General features: G+C 48.6%; 6 protein-coding genes across 6 annotated transcripts; 1 reads left to right on the top strand and 5 right to left on the bottom strand.

Annotated features, from left to right (window-relative positions):
• Positions 1 to 48: 48 nt before the first annotated feature.
• PENARI_c069G10737 (uncharacterized protein) lies at positions 49 to 5,279 on the top strand (the record flags this gene model as incomplete). Its single annotated transcript, XM_022637620.1, has 5 exons — positions 49 to 384; positions 446 to 574; positions 636 to 3,039; positions 3,155 to 4,251; positions 5,007 to 5,279. Coding segments are annotated over 5 exons (4,239 nt in total), but the record flags the coding sequence as incomplete, so codon positions are not given.
• Positions 5,280 to 8,848: 3,569 nt separating this feature from the next.
• Positions 8,849 to 9,040, bottom strand: PENARI_c069G03296 (uncharacterized protein; the record flags this gene model as incomplete). The annotated part of the gene is made up of 2 exons (XM_022637614.1): positions 8,849 to 8,852; positions 8,922 to 9,040. The coding sequence occupies 2 exons, from the start codon at positions 9,038 to 9,040 to the stop codon at positions 8,849 to 8,851; spliced, it is 123 nt and encodes a 40-aa protein (XP_022482525.1).
• A 2,504-nt stretch (positions 9,041 to 11,544) lies between these two features.
• Positions 11,545 to 13,022, bottom strand: PENARI_c069G08464 (uncharacterized protein; the record flags this gene model as incomplete). Its single annotated transcript, XM_022637618.1, has 3 exons — positions 11,545 to 12,297; positions 12,364 to 12,498; positions 12,567 to 13,022. 3 exons carry the CDS (start codon positions 13,020 to 13,022, stop codon positions 11,545 to 11,547), a joined length of 1,344 nt encoding a protein of 447 aa, XP_022482529.1.
• Positions 13,023 to 15,931: 2,909 nt separating this feature from the next.
• PENARI_c069G02882 (uncharacterized protein) lies at positions 15,932 to 16,640 on the bottom strand (the record flags this gene model as incomplete). Its single annotated transcript, XM_022637613.1, has 3 exons — positions 15,932 to 16,099; positions 16,186 to 16,517; positions 16,598 to 16,640. 3 exons carry the CDS (start codon positions 16,638 to 16,640, stop codon positions 15,932 to 15,934), a joined length of 543 nt encoding a protein of 180 aa, XP_022482524.1.
• Positions 16,641 to 16,936: 296 nt separating this feature from the next.
• PENARI_c069G07103 (uncharacterized protein) lies at positions 16,937 to 17,403 on the bottom strand (the record flags this gene model as incomplete). Its single annotated transcript, XM_022637617.1, has 2 exons — positions 16,937 to 17,140; positions 17,215 to 17,403. 2 exons carry the CDS (start codon positions 17,401 to 17,403, stop codon positions 16,937 to 16,939), a joined length of 393 nt encoding a protein of 130 aa, XP_022482526.1.
• Positions 17,404 to 18,334: 931 nt separating this feature from the next.
• PENARI_c069G01491 (uncharacterized protein) lies at positions 18,335 to 18,861 on the bottom strand (the record flags this gene model as incomplete). Its single annotated transcript, XM_022637612.1, has 2 exons — positions 18,335 to 18,744; positions 18,825 to 18,861. 2 exons carry the CDS (start codon positions 18,859 to 18,861, stop codon positions 18,335 to 18,337), a joined length of 447 nt encoding a protein of 148 aa, XP_022482531.1.
• Positions 18,862 to 19,206: the final 345 nt, after the last annotated feature.

Raw genomic sequence — 19,206 nt, forward strand, 5'->3', positions numbered from 1 at the left:
GCCGGCATTGGTACCACTAAAACGGGATACTTAATTCGCTTCAAAGACTCAGGGTCGGCCGAAGCAGCCCGCAACAACACTGAATGGTTGAATGAGCTAGGAAACAACACAAAGCTGGTCAAGCCGCGGTTCGGCATCGTCGTACACCGCACCCCGACAGAGAACTTCGACCTAGAGAATGCGAACTCTCAAGCCATTCAAAGAATTATGGAAGAAAACGACCTAGCCGACAAAGGCTTCCAAATCGAAGAGTTGGCATGGCTTAAGCGGAAAGATAAAGTTCTGGGGAAGTTTGCGTCGCTTGGTATCTGGTTTGACTCTGCAGAAGGAGCCGAATACATCCTCAACAATGGTCTTCTTGTTGGACAAAGATATATCGGTAGCGTGGAACGCCGCGAAATCAAGAAAAAGAGGTGCTTCCGATGCCAACGTTTCGGTCACTTAGCATGGTCGTGCAAGGAAACACCACGCTGTGGACATTGTGCAGGTCAACACGAGCGGCAACGATGCCCCCCAGGGATCAGGGCTAGATGCCTGGATTGTAGCGGCGAACACCCAACTGGTGACCGACAGTGTGCTACACCCGCAACTTCCAACCCCCATCAATGTTAGAAACGAACCTGCGCATACTACAGTTGAACATCATGAAGTCGGGACCTAGGATGGAAGCACTCATCAACGACCACCAAACCCAAAACTTGGATGTACTTCTGATCCAAGAACCCTCGATCACCACCTACCAAACACATGTCAACCACAGCGCCTGGCGGCTATACCGACCAACCCTCGAGACCAACGCAGATCGATTCCGAAGTCTAATCTACGTCAACCAGCGAATCTCAACGTCTTCACACCGGCAGATTCTTTGCGATCACCCAGATATTGCCGCCGTCAAGATCTGGACAACCGACACTCAACTCCTCCTCTTTTCTGTTTATATCCCATCTGTCCCGCTGTGTACGCCAGATGATACGTCGGCGGAACCAGCATTCACCGCCATCCAAAACACGATCACAGCTGCTCTACGCGATGGTCGACGATCCACAAGTGTCGTCCTCGCAGGAGACTTTAACCGCCATCACCCAATCTGGGGCGGTAACCACATCCAACCGCGACTTATCGAAGAAGCAAGCGACCTTATCACCTTCTTCCATGCCAATGGTCTATACAGCTGCCTCCCCCGGGGGACAGCGACATACTGGGCTCTGAATGACCCCGGTAGGAACTCCACTATTGACCAGACGGTGACGAACCGACCAGACCTACTCATCAAATGCCATCTCTACCACGACAACTACGGGTCGGACCACCGTGCCACGTACTCGGAATGGAATCTCCAAGCTCAGTGTAAGCCCGCCACCAAGGCAAGGAAAGCGTTCGACCGAGCGGAATGGAACAAGATCGGCGAGGAGGTGTTGCGGCAAATCGGTCCGTGGAAGGAAATCAGAACACGACCAGCACTAGACGAGATGGTGCAGAAACTCAGAGAAACAACAACCGCAGCCGTAGATCGGTATACGCCTGATGTACGCCCGACTCCATATTCCAAGCGATGGTTTACCCCGGACCTCAAGGTTCAACAAACCAAGGCCAACCAGCTTCGCCGAAAATGGCAGGAATCCTGTGCCCAACTTGAACGAGAACATTTCTCATCTATAACCCTCTTCCGAGAGATGCAAGAAAAACGCCGGGCGTGGACCCGGGCCATTGAGAAAGCTAAAGCATCACACTGGAGACAATTCCTTGACGAGGCAGGGGAAGGGAAACTTTGGAAAGCGGCCACCTACATGAAACCCCGAGATGCCTGGGGGTGTACCCCAGCGCTGCAGGTCTGTACGAGCGAGCTAACTGGGAATGAAGAGAAAGCGCAGGCCTTCCTGGACTCCTTCTTCCCCGAAATGAATACGCCCTGCGACAGTCTACCAACCTCAACACCACTAGAGCTCCCGTGGCAACCCATCACTGAGCTAGAGATCCAACGATCTCTCAAAGCCGCTAAAGGAACCACCGCACCGGGAGATGATAATCTGCCGATGCTCGTGTGGAAACAACTATGGGTATACCTAAAGGGCATCATCACCAACATTTTCAACACATCTATGACTCTAGGCTACCACCCCAAGCAATGGCGGAACGCGAAGATCGTGGTACTGAGGAAGCCCGGAAAGCCAAATTATTCAGTCCCCGGGGCCTACCGCCCGATCTCACTGCTCAACACACTAGGCAAGCTTCTCGAGGCAGTAGTAGCCCGTCGACTTTCATATCTCACAGAAAAGCATGGCCTGCTACCAGACACCCAATTCGGTGGGCGCCCGGGAAGAACCACTGAACAAGCATTGCTGGTACTCTTGAACGCGATCGATTGGGCGTGGTACAAAAACAAAGTGGTTACTCTCGTTTCATTCGACCTAAAAGGAGCTTTTAACGGGGTCAACCAAACGAGCTTAGATGCTTGCCTGCGGGCTAGGAGAATCCCCACAGTCGCAAGAAAATGGATCGCAAGTTTTATGAGCGACCGCTATGCTAGCATAGGATTCGACGACTTCCGCACAGAGTTAGCACCACTAGCGAACGCTGGACTCGCACAAGGATCACCTCTCTCCCCGATTCTGTTCACATTCTTCAACTCCGATCTAGTCGACCAACCTGTTACCTTTCATGGTGGCGCATCAGCCTTTATCGACGACTACTTCCGCTGGCGAGTAGGGCGCTCGGCAGAGGAGAACCTAGCCAAAATACAGTCCGAAGATATCCCCCGCATCGAAGCGTGGGCGCAGCGAACTGGGTCCTGCTTCGCAGCCGAGAAGACCGAACTCATTCACCTGACCCGAAAAAGAGGAGAACACTTGCAGGGCCATATTACCGTGAATAGCACGACCGTCAAGCCATCGCCCATGGCTAAGCTGCTAGGCGTGATCTTCGACCAGGAGCTGAGATGGAAGGAGCATGTGCAACAAACGCGCAACCAAAGTCATTATTGCCTTGAACGGACTGCGACACCTTCGCCCAGAGCAGATGCGACAACTCTACCAGGCATGTGTAACACCAGTAGTAGACTATGCGTCAACGGTCTGGCACGACCCACTGCGAGACAAGACACACCTCCGACAGCTGAACACGATACAAAGGACCTCGCTGATCCGGATCCTGTCAGCATTCAGAACAGTGGCCACCACGACCTTGGAAGTGGAAGCACACGTTCTCCCCACCCACCTGCGTCTCCGCCACCGAGCCCAGAGGACCATCGCTAGCCTCCACACTCTACCACGGGATCACCCCATCTGGAGTGCGCTCTCACGAGCCCAGAAACGCAGGAATAATATCGGCTCGTACGCTCGCTTCCCGCTCGCGGAAGCGATGAAGACCATGAATATCGAGAGGCTAAACGAATTGGAGACCATCGACCCACGACCACTACCGCCGTGGCGTCTCGATCCCTTCGCTGAGATTGAGATCGAGTCTGATCGCGAGACAGCGGCACAGAAAGCCGAGACCACTCGCTCAACATCCGACGTTGTTGTCTACTCTGACGCCTCTGGTCGACAGGGCCACCTAGGCGCTGCCGCTGTTGCACTCGACAATAACCAAGTCATACTCGAGGCGCAGCAGGTCCAAGTAGGACCGATGAGCGGCTGGTCTGTCCACGTAGCGGAGCTCATAGGCATCTTCTACGCGATCAGTGTAGTGTTTAGGACCGCCCACCAACACTTGAGAACAGCAGAGAGGCAACTAACAGCTACGATCCTGTGCGACAGCCGGTCCGCCCTGCAGGCGGTTCAAAGCGTGAGAAACAGATCAGGACAACGCATCGTTCACGCAATCCTCCAGGCTGGCGCCGAGGTTCTAGCGGTGGGAATCGCCCTCCGCCTTCAATGGATGCCAGGGCATTGTGACAATCCTGGAAACGACGCTGCAGATCGATTAGCAAAGGACGCCGCCAGCCCAGGCAAAACCCGTCCTTTCCGCCCGCTCCTCACCAGAGAGAGGGCGTTCATCCGTCGGAACATCTACTCTCAGTGGGAACACGAATGGAAATCATCCACCAAGGGTGGTCACTTACGAAAGATCGATAACACCCTGCCAGCAAGCTACACTAGGAGGCTATACGGGAACCTGCCGAGAAACCGCGCGTACCTCTTGACGCAGCTGCGCACGGGCCACAACTGGTTATCCAGCTACCGCAAGAATGTTGGTTATAGTGACGACGACCAGTGCGCATGCGGCGCACAAGAAACAGTCACCCATGTGCTGGTGGATTGCCCGAACTTGAGGGAACTTCGGAGAGAGCTAAGGAGAGAAGTTGGAGACGCGTTCAATAGCGTGTCGAGCCTGCTGGGAGGCTCAAAACAAGGTGAGAAAGGTAAACCAGACACCGTCTCGCGAGCCAGGACGGTCAAGGCCGTGCTGGACTTCGCCGAGGCGTCACAACGGTTTCGGAGTCGCGCGCCACCGGGGCAGCCTAACAATGGGAACGGCAATTAGGCCACGACAGGCCTTGACGAGGCTCTAAGTTCGTTTTCAGGAAGTGGAACACTCTACATGTACGTACACGGATATATATAGTAGTCGTATCCTGCATATCGTTCGCGAAGTTGAACCCTGGATTGAGGTACAAGTGTGATAATTCATCTATATGAAGAGATCCAGCTATTTGTAGTTACAGCAGCTCATCTCCTTGCTGCCTAGCGGAGTGTCTGCCTAATAGGCAGCCACTCCTATAGATCTATATACATCACGTGACCTGGGATCCAACTCGCGAGGGGCCAGGGTAAATGATTTCACACACACACTCTCCTGTATCTAGGGCTCATTCCATCTATCCAATGATGATCCTTCGGAATAAAAAACAGATGAGGAAGATGTTGGGCAGGTCTTTGCTTCTTCGAATACTCTTGAATACTCCAATACTTGTCCCCAGCACCACGGAGAGGTGCCTGCACATTGATAGGGAGCCATAGCAAGTCATTGGCGAGCCAAGTCTTGTATGACTGAGCGCATTTTTATAGTCACAGGGCTCATTGGCTGTGAGGGAGCGCAAGTCTTACATCGCTGGGCTCGTGGCAGCGACAGCCGTGGTCACGGAATCTCTGAAGTCCTTGTTTTCGCAGCTCTTCCCTGCGAGGATTGTTGTTGGCGCTGACCCATCCTGCAAAGCACCTTTTTACACTCGCGGGGCTCGTGGCAGCGAGGGAGCACATTCTTACATCGCTGGGCTCGTGGCATCGACAGCCGTGGTCACGGAAGCTCTCAAGCCCGCAGGCAAGAGAGGGACACTTTGATGCATCAAATTGTGAGGACCGAGCTCCTGAGTTTTTTGAGCTGGGAATCTGGCCCCTTTTATTTTTTTTTTCGGCTACGTCTCTACCAAGGAACCAGTTGCGCAGATGGTAGCGAGAATCACTGGCTTTGGAGGACTATCCGAGGCAGGGATACTGGATCAGTCTACTTGGAGATCCCCAACATGCCTGCCACAGCGTCTGACAGAGAATGATCGTTGAAATGTGGAGATAGAGAACCGTTTATCTGCCAATAAGCGCATGCATCTAGACTTCCATAAGCAATCGTAATTCCTTTGTGAGGCTCCGGATTTCTTGCTTCTGGGAGCCGGTTACACGTTCCGCAAGGGCTTGCCAGGGATTTTCGGGGCTCGCGGGCTAACTTGCAACTATCGTTCGGGCCATTTTCTTATTGGCTGATGATCACCATATTCCTAGGAACTTGGACCTTTTACACCCTCTATGTATGCAGGACACTCAATCATGTGAGGGCCTACATGTATGTACGTCGGGAGAAACAGCCGCTCCTTAACTCTAGAAGATGTCGCGCTAGGATTAATGGAAAGGGGTCTTATGTCCAATAGAGCCCAGATAAGCTATGTGGGTCACTTGTAGCGCATATCCTCCACTCCTCATGTATGTCCGTGAGATATTCATAGCTCTTTGGAACGGACTTTGTTCCTAGGAGACTGCCAATTAGACGTCCTAGGAACTCAACCCATATCCACAATTCCTTAGGTTGCTGACTGTAGACGCGCCAAAGGATATTAATGATGCTGCTGTATAAATATAATACAAAGAATACCCATCTCTATGATTTACAATCTTCGGTGGTCTTCGATCACCAATACTATATCTGAGGACAGAAACAGCAATTATTCCTCTTTGCTATGGTGAGTCTGCCTATATTGACTAATTGAGACATTCATTTAACAAGTTCGCTATCTTCAGTTACCCAAACGCATGATGCCCGACCTGACAAGTACTGGTGCAACTACAGCCCAAGTTGCAAAAGCTGCACAGCGCGGCCTGCATGCTCTATTAGAGAGTATCCAAGCTAGTGAGCGCACTGGCGTACTCCTGAATAAAGTTGGCCGTCAATTACTTTCCGTCAAAAAGCGTTTGGAGAGTATTACATCAGAGGTAGAGGGTACATATTCTTGCGATATCAGATATCAGACTCAGTTGCAAGGTCCACATTCATCTTCGGGCGGCAGTTTCGAACACCCAAGATACATGTGAAAGGTTTTTGGGTACTTTCAAAGAGTGGAAAGATCATTCGTCCTCGCTCTATTTGCGCGAATCGGATTCTGGTAGCTTTGATATCTTTGAAGAAACGGAATTGTGCTATTCAGCGAAAGCCTGCAGATGTTGGAAAGTACAATACTCATGGCGGAGGAAAACTCGGCGTTGTATGTGAAAAATGAACCCTTGATACTCGATCGATCGATCGTCAATCTTATTATTTCACCAGATTGGATGAATTCTCTATCTCAAGAGCTCTTTCCGACGTGGAGTGGACCTCAATAATGTCCAGAGAGAATGTATTATTTTCAGCAGCGGTCGACATGAATCGGAAGCAACACGTGCCACAGGGCCGACGATTGGCACTCAAACGCATCGCTCGTGAGTCCGAAGCTTACGAGATTGGAACACAATACCATCGAGTGTCATTGGTGAGCTCTTATCTGAGATTAGTCGCTTGCGCAGTGGACAACCAGTCTATACCGAGGAAGAAGACCAGCTTCCTATTGATGTTATCAATGCAATGACCGGTAATCATCAATTCCCACAACGCGATGAAGTCCTTCGTGGGGGCGAATCCCCCATACCCATCCTTTGGTGAACATGAGACACCCTTACCCTTCTCCCCAATTTTCTTCCGCTTAAATTTTATATTGCCGAGACAGCTGGCCATATACATGGCACAACGTATTCCAGCGACGTTTCGGAAGTTATGGGTGTGGGATTTTCAGTAACCAAGTTGTCCAATCACATGCTTACGTACCGCAGGCTGAAAATATTCCCAACCTGCTCCCCTTCACTGTCTCTTTTGTCAAAGATACACAACGCTAGGATTGTCGATATGATGACCTCGTACTAGGGCTCCCCAGCTCACCACGGCATGGATTTGCTAAATTTGATACTCTAAATCTACTCACGGATTAGTCATCGTATACTGATCTCAAAAGCATGTCTTAGACGTTGGATTGAATAGACTATAAACTGAATGTTTGGCTGAAGACCCTTGATCGGTAATATATTTCTATGCAGTTTTGAGTCGAAATTCCGGTACACTGTATGTACCGTATTGTACTGATGACAGATGCTTACAGTAACGAAGTTGTAAAATCGCATGCTTATGTACCGCAGGCTGAAAATATTTTCAACCTACGCCTCCTTCACTGTCCCTTTGTCATAGATAAACAACACTAGGATTGTCGATATGATGGTCTCATACCCTAAGCCTCGTCGCGGAATAGCCATACTATACCGATTTGAGCATGTCTTAGAAGACGTTGGATTGAATAGGTTGAATGTTTGGCTGATGCTGATCGGTAATATTTTTGTTTTTTTGTGTGCAATTACGCCACACGGTATGTACGGTACAGTATTGTACTGAGGGCAGATACAATACAGTGACGCAGCAAATGTTTTAACACCCTTGGACAGACCGCTTTTGAGACCGCCTATTGTAAACCGAAGAGCAAGTTTATGATATCTTACTTTTTAAACATTCGTGTTTCAGTAGGTCTTTTTCATAGAATATGATTCAATTCAATACACAAAAGCCAAGTGTTTTTATTAAGAAACAAGTTAAAGGGTGTTGGAAAAATCGAATTTTTGGCCGGCAGAATCTTAAAAATCAGAGGGGGTGTTAAAACATTTGCTGCGTCACTGTATTTGACCGCACAGCCACAGTAAATTACGACAAGCCACAATTGCGGAAATTTGCACCTGGTGAAGGTATGTTCGAAACACGTAAGTTTCAGTCATGAGCCGTTTCTCCGTATGTTTGGTTGGCCCGCTTGGATCACTATGGATTTGGCCAAAACTTGGGTAATAGTAATGTGGAAGTTTCAATCCTGCTTCAATTCATTCTGTGATGGCTAGAAGCTTGTGGACAAGATAGGTTGTTCAATCATATGGTTGTGAGTAAAATATGACTGTATTGTCTTTTGTCTGCCCAACAGATCTGATGAATTGAAGAGACTTCCTCGGATAGACGTTCAGAGAGATAGGTAAATTCGATCGCTTACCCAGGTTCATTAATATTGAAGTACCAAAAAATATGACTGGGTCACGTAACTGATGAATAGGGATAAAAACACTAGGTTGGGAGAGAGTGATGAATTGAGGGAGAGTGATGAATTGAGCGAGAGCGGGAGGCCAAGTATATATGCGTGTTGCGGCTGTGAAAAGACATGTGAGTCCCGGCTGTCCCAGAGGGAGGTGAGAACCGAGGCCAAGGTGATGGCAGTCTGCCAAATATCTACACAAGGAGGCTTTACTGGACTCTGCCAAGGAATCGGGCGTATCTGTTGACACGGCTACGCACGGGCCACGATTGCTTACCTACGCCAAGGCCCGCCGATTCCGCGACAACGCTCTCTGCGTATGCGGGCTCAAGATACAGTCACCTACGTGCTGGTTGACTTTCCAGAGCTGTGAGATTTGCGGAGGCATTTGAGTAGAAATATCGGAGACCTCGTGTCGAGTCTGCTGGGAGGCTCAGAAGAAGGCGAGACAGGTGATTTAGACATCGTGTCGCAGGCTAGGATGGTCGAGGCTGTGCTATACTCTGCCCAGGCATCACAACGGTTTCGCAGTTGTGCGCCTCCAGGGCAACCTCACAACATGAACGGCAATCAGGCCACGGTAGACTTGACGAGGCTCTGAGTTCGTTTTCAGGAAGTGGAATATCTTACATGTACTGTATCTTTCCTACTAGGACTTGCTTTCAAGTGCGTGCTTGTTGAATGCAATGAATAGCCAAAGAGCGTCGAAAGGGGGGACGGTGCGGTAAAAGCAACCATAAATGTCCGATAGGTGATCAAAGTAACCGATAAGGCACGCCAAGACAAATAACGGTTGAGAATCAAAATTTCAACAAGTGGCGCCGGCAATACAGTGATAATTGACGCAATAAGGCCGGCCCGTGTCCACATTTCTCGATGTGTGTCCTGGTTGGCGTGCAGTACAGTTCCATGAGTTTTCTCTTCAGGGTATGTACCTGAATTATTAGGGGGTAGTTATTTACTTTGCGCAGAGAGCTTTTTGTATATTCAATCACAAATCTATCTATCTTTCCTCCGGCTATTTGTCTTACCAAGGGAAAGTCTCCTATCCATGTATTCCAGATATGCAAACAACCTAGCAATAACGGAGTAGCGCCCGACTAAGTCTACCAAGGCAATGTTCTGATGAGGTACAGTAGAATGTTATAGGCTTCGAATTTCTCCCGTGCACACCAGGATGATGGCTTGCAGTAGCGTGTGACTTCAACAGGGGCTTGTTGCCGATGTTACATTTTTGGCAGGCTTGCTCAGCTCAATTCTAGTGGACTTGGCGATGTAAGCCGGAATTGCAAAGCATGTTAAAAGAAGCCCTAGAGCTCTCAGAGGGCTGGGTCTTTCAATACGACATGCTTTAGGAACCCGTAACCATGTCCGCTGAACCACCAAGACACTCTCATCTAAGAAAATCCAAGCGGAATCCAGAACCGAATCCAGAGCCAGGTGGGCGAGACAAGAACAAGAAGTCCGGCCGGATCCTCTCTGCCTGTGACACATGCCGACAAACGAAAAGCCGATGTACCGGAGAGGCTCCGTGCCTGATGTGCAAAAGGTCACAGAAAGTCTGCAACTACAGCCCCGGTACTAGGCTCGGTCGACCCAAAGGCAGCAAGAACAGGCGGAAGCCGATACAGCAATCCCTGAACATGAACAAGGATCAAAGGAGCGGGCCACAGGAAGGCAGTGCGGGTATCATGAAGTGGATTCAACACGAACAGCAACAACCACATCTTCAACCACAGAGCTTCCAGCCAGAGCTAAATATGGTTGATTTGGAGGTCGACATGAAGTACACACTTGATCCCACAATGGCTTTTGGTGATGGCAACATATCCACTGTGGAAAGAAAGTGTGGCCTTCTGCTTGGTATGAGTTCGGAGTTGCACGACTTGCTGATTGCAAACGATGACACGGGCCAGAACCATGACTTGTGCTTTTCTCAGGTATCATCAATCAATTCACCGCATTCACACATATTCTTGGAGACTGAGTCTTTCGTTTGCTTCTTGATTGCAGACATTCCATTGGGTTCCAAACTCACCTGCTTTCCGTTTATGACCGGGAATGTATCTACCCATCCAATGGAGCGGTCGGTCTGGATGGCAATACATTCTCGTACAACGACTCTGCTCCATCGTGGTTTCCAGAAAGCTTTTGAGGAATGGGAAGGAGGTCCATTATCAATAGCGCAAGGGCTCGCGGCCCAGCAAAGATGCCAAGAAAGATTGGTCCTTCTTTCCCATAAATCTTGAATGATAAAGAGAGGGGACTGTGATGATTGTTTGCTGAGCACGAATTTTAACAATAGCCATTTCAGCTCCGAATCGAGTGGACCAAACCGACTACATAGAAACTGCTACATCTATGTAGAAACTGCTACAAGGCAGGGCAGCCTGTTGGAAAATTGCGATCGTAACCTAGATTAGCTTTAGGGCCTTCCGCGTTATACGTTATAAGCTAGTGATATCCTAACCTACCTAGTGGCGGACCTTTGAACCCTATGCTAGTGCTCCTATAGAAGTCGAGTTCGACATAGCACTAGATATATAAGGTATAATAGGCGTAGTAGCAAGATTCTAGTTTCTCGAAATTTGAATAAGTCTAAGAGGATTTAGGATGTTATAGGAAATCTTATTATACTTTCTTATAGCTCCAAATCTTTGTTTCGGGGGTGGTTTTGGTTTCTGTTATCATAATTGTACCATGTACTTAATCGTCTTAGACTGTTCAAGTATATGATTGAAGAAATATGCAGATGTATTGCAGTGGACCTCGATAATCAGTATAAGTCTCGAACGGTTCCAAGATTTGAAGATACGGGCTCCTCTGTATCTAGTATCCTTGCATGGTCGATCGTCTATGATCTAAATTTCACGAAATTCTCAGACTCTCCATATAGACGACAATATAAGCAAAGAGTGAACACCATGTCTATATATCTTGAAGACCCAAAGACACATATCTTTGACTAGCTAAAGAATACAGCATGATTCGGGACTGACTGGGAGCTGCTTGCGCTCTCGACTAGCTGCCATGTTTGTCTGTGCATTGACAACACCCGGGGAGTGTAAAGAGGCCATCTCAGATGCGACCCGCACGCGGTGGCTATCAAAAGTGGAAGCTAACCACTGGGCCCGACTCATCCAAGGGACTTGTGTAAAGTCAGATTGGTATTCCGCGAGAATGATTTCTATTTGTGTCATTCGAGACTCATCTTTCAATGCAGCCCAAGCGACCGTGAGACACAACGGCATATAGGCTGATCCCAACGGCCGGTAGCAGGTTGCCAGCTCGGCCTGCGTCGCAATTTCATCACACAGAGCGATACACTCACTGACTAGAGTGAAATTGAATGAATCAAAGATGCGGAGGAGACTATTTGTGAGCACGGCCAGGGTTGATACCATGGTATACGCTGCTTGGGCTTGGGAGTGAGCCACAACGGCCGGGGATGAGAAGGATAGAGGGGTGAGTTGCTCGACTTGACCGAGGTGTTGTCGCATGACTTGTGCATCAGTTTTCAATCTGAAGTATGCATTCTCAATTTCAGGAAGGTTTGCATCAGGGTTCTGAACGAAACTAGGGAATAGAGCGAGATGTTTATACTCCGTCGAGGGCTTGGGGCGGTTCTCCTGCGATGTGGACATCCGATCTTTGAATGATGAGGCCAGCTCCCAAAATGCTGGGTCCATCTTAACACGGGGGTTAACAATGCCTTCGAGAATCTGGTTGATCAGACAGGTCTTAGCTGCTTGCTCGCGTCATAGGTGTGTGTCCTGAATAAAACATACCACAGGTATACACATCGTGAGAACCATCTCAAGCTCAAATCTGCTGTTCCATTCATGCAATGGAGCAGCTTTGAGAAGATGAGAAATGGCTTCGGCATGACCTGTAAGCGAGTCATCATATTTCCCCAGCCAGCTCTTCAAAGTTCGTGGTGATCAGCTCTTGCGTTATTGAAGTTGTTGATAGAAACAGTAAAAATGCTTACCTGGCAGATGGTGATCAAGTAGACGGCACATAACGTATTCGGAGTCCGCGCCTCGGCTGCATCGTTCAAACACTCTCTGAGCCTCCGTAGAGATTGTCCATAGCGCGCGAGCGCAATTGGTGAGTTAGTACCGGTGTAAAGAAACGGGGATGCGGCTGAAATGGCTTTCACAGCCGCGTCTAATACAGCGTTTTTGCCCAGGCGTCGGGGAATATCCCGAAGGAAATGTCCGTAGTAGACAATGGCATACCGGATATCGGTCACCTGCAACACCTCTACAAAATTTGCTGCAATCTGATCCGTGTCGGTACTTGGTAATTGTGCTGGCCTGCCAACGCAGACTACTCTGCTAGTTGAGAGTGTTGGCTGAAGGGCAGACTGGCCTTGCGTTCGCCGGTGATCTAGCTTATGGCTGATGAACTTATACCGCTGTTGTCCGCCCCCAACACACGTCATATTCAAACGTGTGCAACGGGAGCATACTGGCTTGAGCTGGTCACACTATTCTATGCGTCAATGTAAGGCGACCAGACTGGTTTTGAGGACTGAACCTTCTTCTTTGCTTTGCGGCATGCATCACAGCCACGACTAGATGGAACCCCGGGCATGGCAAATATCCAAGTTGTGCATACAATTCTAGTGCCGACCATAGAAAAAAAGAAGTTCATATATCCGGGTGGTGATCAGCTCGAAAAGGACACATGGGGCGATTAAGATGTGTTGTGACGACATCCACACAGCCACATTGTAGGCCAAGATACCTGCGAGGCCAATCAAAGTCATCAAAAGCTTAGGGGAAGACCCGCCAAGACTCTGGCGCATCATAATGCCCAATTGGGGGTGTCGCAGTGACGATCAAGCCAACTCGAATATGATCAGATCGCATAACTATGTATAGCCCGGCCCAGCGCATGTTCCTAAAGAAACCCAGCAAGTGAAGGCTATCTGCTTGAATCTGAGCATACTGCGGAAATATATAAGGGCTGATCGGAGAAGCAACCGGGGACAGCATTCAACCAAACCAAACCACAAATTTACATTTTTTCTCTACCTTGATTCTCTCAAAAGTGCCACACCCTCGGCTTGAATGATGAGTGCATATTATTCCTTCTTTTCCACTCGCAGTCAGACTGCAAACCCACAAGTCGTCTCATTGTCTCTCCGACCAGCACCATGGGATCCCACAAAGGTCCTAGTCCATCCTGCAGGATATCCGATTGAAGCTCCACCCTTGTACTCAATTGTGACTTGTAAGGAACAAGTTCCCAATGTGGTTGTACTTCGTGGCTGGGGTACCGGCCCCTGGGACATGGTTGGCGACGCTCGGCTTCCAAGTCTATCATCAAAATCACGCATTACGCTACATGGACAGCCAATAGACATGCGCCTCAGCCAAATTTCAGGCCATTTTAGCTTTCAGACCTCTTCTACGGGCCGGTTGAAGTGGAAGGCTAATATGTTAAGCGGGAAGAACCTAGAGTTGCACGATGCCTACGGTAGAAAGATGGCGACGATTCAGCGGAGCGGAACATCAGGAGAAAAGAAGCTGGAGGTATCTGTTTCCCATGACAGTCGCTTTCTGGAGCTAGTGCTGCTATCTGGGATGACGGCAAAAGCTATGAATAAAGCCGAGAACGAGACAGCGGTCGAAATTCTGGGTTCTATCCTGGGGGCATGAAGCACACTATGTATTACTGTATTGAACGTGTAGTGAAAGACACAAAATGATTCAAATCGATATCACCCCTGATTGGAAGGTATGCGCGGTAACCAGTTTTCGTTGCTAGTATACTCATGGCTTAAAGTCTCCCTACATTCCATGCGCCGCGGTGCCGATATCGGTTGCTCGACCAAACGCCTTGCCTTACATCTCCGAACTCGATCTTCTTATCTTCAAGATCAATTGTTGCGGTTTGCGACTTACACCGGCTAAAAAGCTTCGTGATGCAACCGATGCAAGAACATTAGCAGAAGATTTGTGTTCAATTCCCTTATAGTCTAGAGACTCCGGAGCTCTATGTAATTCTGGCAAGAATCTGTCTTATCTCTAAGGACAATATACTGTGTTCCATCCTCTACCTATTAGGCCATTATATCTTGCCTGGTTAACAGGCCTTACACCTAATATATTCTTACAACGTACTAACACACCTCTCCCGGGACTTTGCTCCCTCAGCGTCACGTTTTTCCCTGAGAAGATCTAAGAAGGAAGAAAATCTCTCCAGACTTGGCTTACCTCGTTCTCGTATCTACTGCCTCATCCGACAACACCATCATTCCTCTACTGCATCGACCATTGGGCACCGTTTAGCTTTTATGCTCTGATCGTCCATCTCTAAGATCAGTATGAACATAAGTCTTTTGCTGGCTTTTTTCACATCCATCTCAATGTCTCTCGGAGGGACCCTTCAGATAATTGACTATGAAGACCAGTGCTTCATGTATTCCACAGAAAATTTCAACTGCACTGGGGTCTCAGAGCCATTTGCACCTCTTGAAGGCGCCTTCTGCTCCAGTAAGAAATCCACTGACGATGAAGAGTACTTCTAACAGCTTCAAGATCCGAGTACAGAGCACCATGACACACGATCCGAGTCCAATTCAGTTAAAGTCAATTTGTGTGGCTCTTACCAACATTCTGCGTGGATTGAAGTGTATCAAAGTGGTTTGCTTTACATGTACATCAGGCGTCTTGAGATCTGAGTCTCACGGTTGTGCAGGCCTTAGATTCGTAGGGGACGCTAGTGGGCAGTCTAATGGCCTGGCGGGTCTTGAGACCGCGGTCTTGGAATCTGCTGGGTCTCTGGCTCTGTGTCCACCGCCCTCAGCTCAGTTAAATCTTGAGGCGCTGTTTTTCGGGTTATTTCCTGACCCTTTGGTTACTTTGCTACCCTGCCAGTCTTGTTTCCTGGCCCATCGATCTTATGCCACTGCTTTTTGTTTCCTATACTTTCACTTCTTAGTTTTGAAGGCATTTATCAACCTGCAACCTTTGTTAGCTAGTAGGAAATAGATTGGAGTTCTCTTTGGCCAATGCTCGCGCTAAGGGAAGCCAGATTTCCGGAGGAATTCTATATTGACCATGGAGACCCCAATACACTGGACAAGCAGCCCAAGCGCATATTCAAGATCGCGAAACACTTGACTAACTTATTCGATGCAGATGTATAACATGTTGCGTGGTGCTAAAGGCACGAAAGTTTCGTTACCATACATTATGTAATCACGCCACAGCTCCAGGAGGCTTGCATCGATCAATGTTTTTATCCAGCTGTGACTTTGGTAAACGAAATGCACTAAGGTGATAGGATGTTTTAGATCATCTCGACCCCAATGACGGGACATCACGTTTGGGCCAGAGTCTTCTAGGATGCCTCCAGTCTGCAGCCCGAATTAGCTCGATATTGCCAGACGCTGACATAGCGTTGATGCCGGCCCAAGAAGGTCAGGTGCTCATCATGACGACCAATTATATCGAACACCTTGACGAAGTCAATGTGCACACAGCAGTCGGTCTGGACAGAAGGCTTTGCCTGCTTTTTCCCGTCCCAACGCGATGACCACGCCGTGTGTTGCCGGATATTGGTTCTAGAGTTCGAGGACGCTTCAACCACCTCACGTCCTCCAAGTCAATGACAACCAAACGGCCACCCAGGCCATCCCACAGCATATTGCGCCACTCGCCGTCGCTGTGGACAACTCCGTGCGATCGGAGTACGGCCAGAGCTTTGTCGCGTTCTTGGTGAAAAAAGCTAGAATTCTCATCGTTGACATACTGAAGCCGAGTTCCAGACCAGCTCAGGATCATCATCTGGGCCATTAATTCACCATGGTACCAATACGCGACGCGTGGCTGAAAGACTCCAAAACAGACGCGGATCTGATGTCCTTGCAAGCTCCTGAGGTGACGATAATTTTTCACCTCCGCTTGAAGGCGATGTTGCTTCTCCACTGTGGTAGCTTTAATGATCACATGGGTACTATACCAAGCGCAACTTGTGGATCGCTCCACCGCTATCTCGCCGACATACAGATACAGGCCTCTGTCCTCTCAGGAGATTGAATGTCGGACATAGGGACATTCTCCGTACCTTGGTCTGCAAGTCCGGCCGGTTGGCTGTCAGCAAATTGCATTAAGTCGCTTGAGACTGAAAGAAGAGGGCGCCCCCAACTGATATCCCGTGCGTATGTCATTAATGATTCAAAGACTCGCTGGTGCATGCTATGGCATCTAACGAAATGTGCAGAAAGCCCTATCATCTGATCGTATGATCCTGGCCATGCTCGGACCTCATAAACAGTACCCAAGAAGACCTATGCCACACCGAAATGCAACCAATCGAATCCAGAACGCCAATGGCCTAAGAAATTCATCTGTTCACCCATTCTGAATCTTCATTTTCGGCCCATAGAGTCTTATGAGCCTCTTCATCAGTGTAGCAGAGACGAAGCCAAAGACCCGATAAAGATCCGGTGTCATCAGCGTAGGCGCGTAGTGCCTCGGGGCGTATAGGTCGAAGAATCTCGTCTATTTGACCTTCAGTTGGAATGGGTGGCGATTTCTGGCAGTAAGGCTATCAATGTGGTATTGCCTCGGGGTCAGTTGCGTTGTATGATCCTCACATTCAGTATGATAGGAGGTATATACCTGTCTGCCTTCGAACCCCAATGCGAGAAATTGGCGAACAAGCCGTTTGCGACGGTCTGCGGGGGATTCGTAGGATTGTGAGGGATCTGGGTGAGGTTTTTCCCATTCGGAGAGGAAGTAGACTTCCAATGGAAGTTCTCCCCAGGGAGGTTGTTTGGGTTGGCGGTCGTCAATCTTATAGACAGGCATTTGTATTCCGTCCCTCCGCCGCTTGGGATGTAGGACCGAAAGCCATATCTGTGTCTCCAACATGGAGTGTCCGCTAATTTCGTGTAAAATACAACATCAGTGGTACTGAAGACGTATTTGTAAGATACACAGACTATTGTAGAATGCGGTCTAGCTCAATGAGCTCAAAATAACATCCAATCAGAACGCGCATGTTTAGGATTCATTTTCCGGAAAGCAAGTCGAAAGAGTGTGAGGTCAAACTGAATTCGAAAACTACAGTAACAAAGACCCATTCGAAAACCGTTACCTACAGTACGTCCCGAAACTGGTGCAACCGCCTACACACTTCGAGTGATTATCTAGCCCCGCCGCCAAGGGACACTAGACCATATTAGGAATAGCACCGGAATATCAATATTCCTGTACCAACCTCGATACTATGATTTACAGTGGTGTTTCAAAAGTATTTGGCCGCCGGTACTTCGGGCTAGGACCCACTTTTAAATATTGCCTGGCAGAAAATTACTGGTAGTATGTAAACCATATATCTTAGCTCTAGTAAGGCAGTCACGCTTTTGACGGCATATAGAAGGCATAATTGAATAAGAAAATCACAAAATATGCTTCAAATTGCGTTGATATGTAGCGTGTGTACTAGCGTGTTAAGGATTGATAGACAGATACAGTAGGCGGTCTAAATGGCGGTTAGAGCCCGAAGTATCGGCGGCCAAATACTTTTGAAACACCACTGTACTTTCATTAAAATACGGTGCTTCGTCTCGTACAGTGACTGGACATAAGTTGTAACTGTATTGGCGATCCAAGGGGACTAGAATTTTCCATAGTAATGCAAACAAGCCAAACATTAGTAACCGCTTGCACAAGGGAACAAGATGGGTAGATCTGGATCGTGCAGATAGGCGGTTGTTTTTATCGACGAAAGTCAGCCTTAGGCTGCCTTCTTGACCAGCGCATCCACAATCTCAACAGCTCTCTCGAACTTAGACTTTTCTTCAGGAGTAGGTTGCACACTGCTTGTACCCCCGCCGCATCCCTCCGGACCACCGTTGTTCCACTCTAAATCATCACTACCCCAAGCAATGCTTGTGTTTAAGGCATATATGTCCTCTGATCCCGGTGGCAGCTCCGTCGGCAAAGTTTTCAAAATATCGTGTAGCTCATTGACGAGGTCCTCTGTGTCTGTTTGCGAACTTTCGAGGGATTTCGGGGCTATTTCCTCCAAATTCGGTGAGCCACCCTGACGGACATTTCCGTGGATAAGAAGGTAAGTATTGGTGGACAGTTTGTTTATTGTGTAAATTGCGTCTGGCGTTGGCGGTGCGAAACCTCCTTGAATGCCTGTATATTGCATAAGGGTGCAGAATGTTAAGACAGTGTCCAAGAGCCGAAGACGGGTTACTGTTTAAAAGATGCCGTACCTCGTTGAAGCCGAATGAAGTATTCAGAAGGTGCCATTTTTCATGTGAGACGGGTATTGAAGGTTAGTGCTTTTCGCGAGGAGAGTGCCAACGTAAAAGAGGGGAATGTTAGCACGTGATCCGCTCGGACCATTCTGGGAGGCTGTGTCGACCTACTGTGGCATTGCTTAAGATTGGAACATTCGAAGTACAGAGCTAAGTATACTGCCGGTGCAATTAGTGTTTCGACCATTTATGCAACGCGAATATCGGGCGGTATGCCTTGATTGGATAAGCGGTAAACCAAAATACATCGAATTGTTTCAGACTTTAGCACGGCCACTGTAGAGGGGCACGGTACCATATGACATAATCCTAGTAATCAAGGAGGTCATCCTCTACC

This window comes from Penicillium arizonense (genome assembly GCF_001773325.1).
Source record: "Penicillium arizonense strain CBS 141311 chromosome Unknown PENARI_contig069, whole genome shotgun sequence".
NCBI lineage: Eukaryota > Fungi > Ascomycota > Eurotiomycetes > Eurotiales > Aspergillaceae > Penicillium > Penicillium arizonense.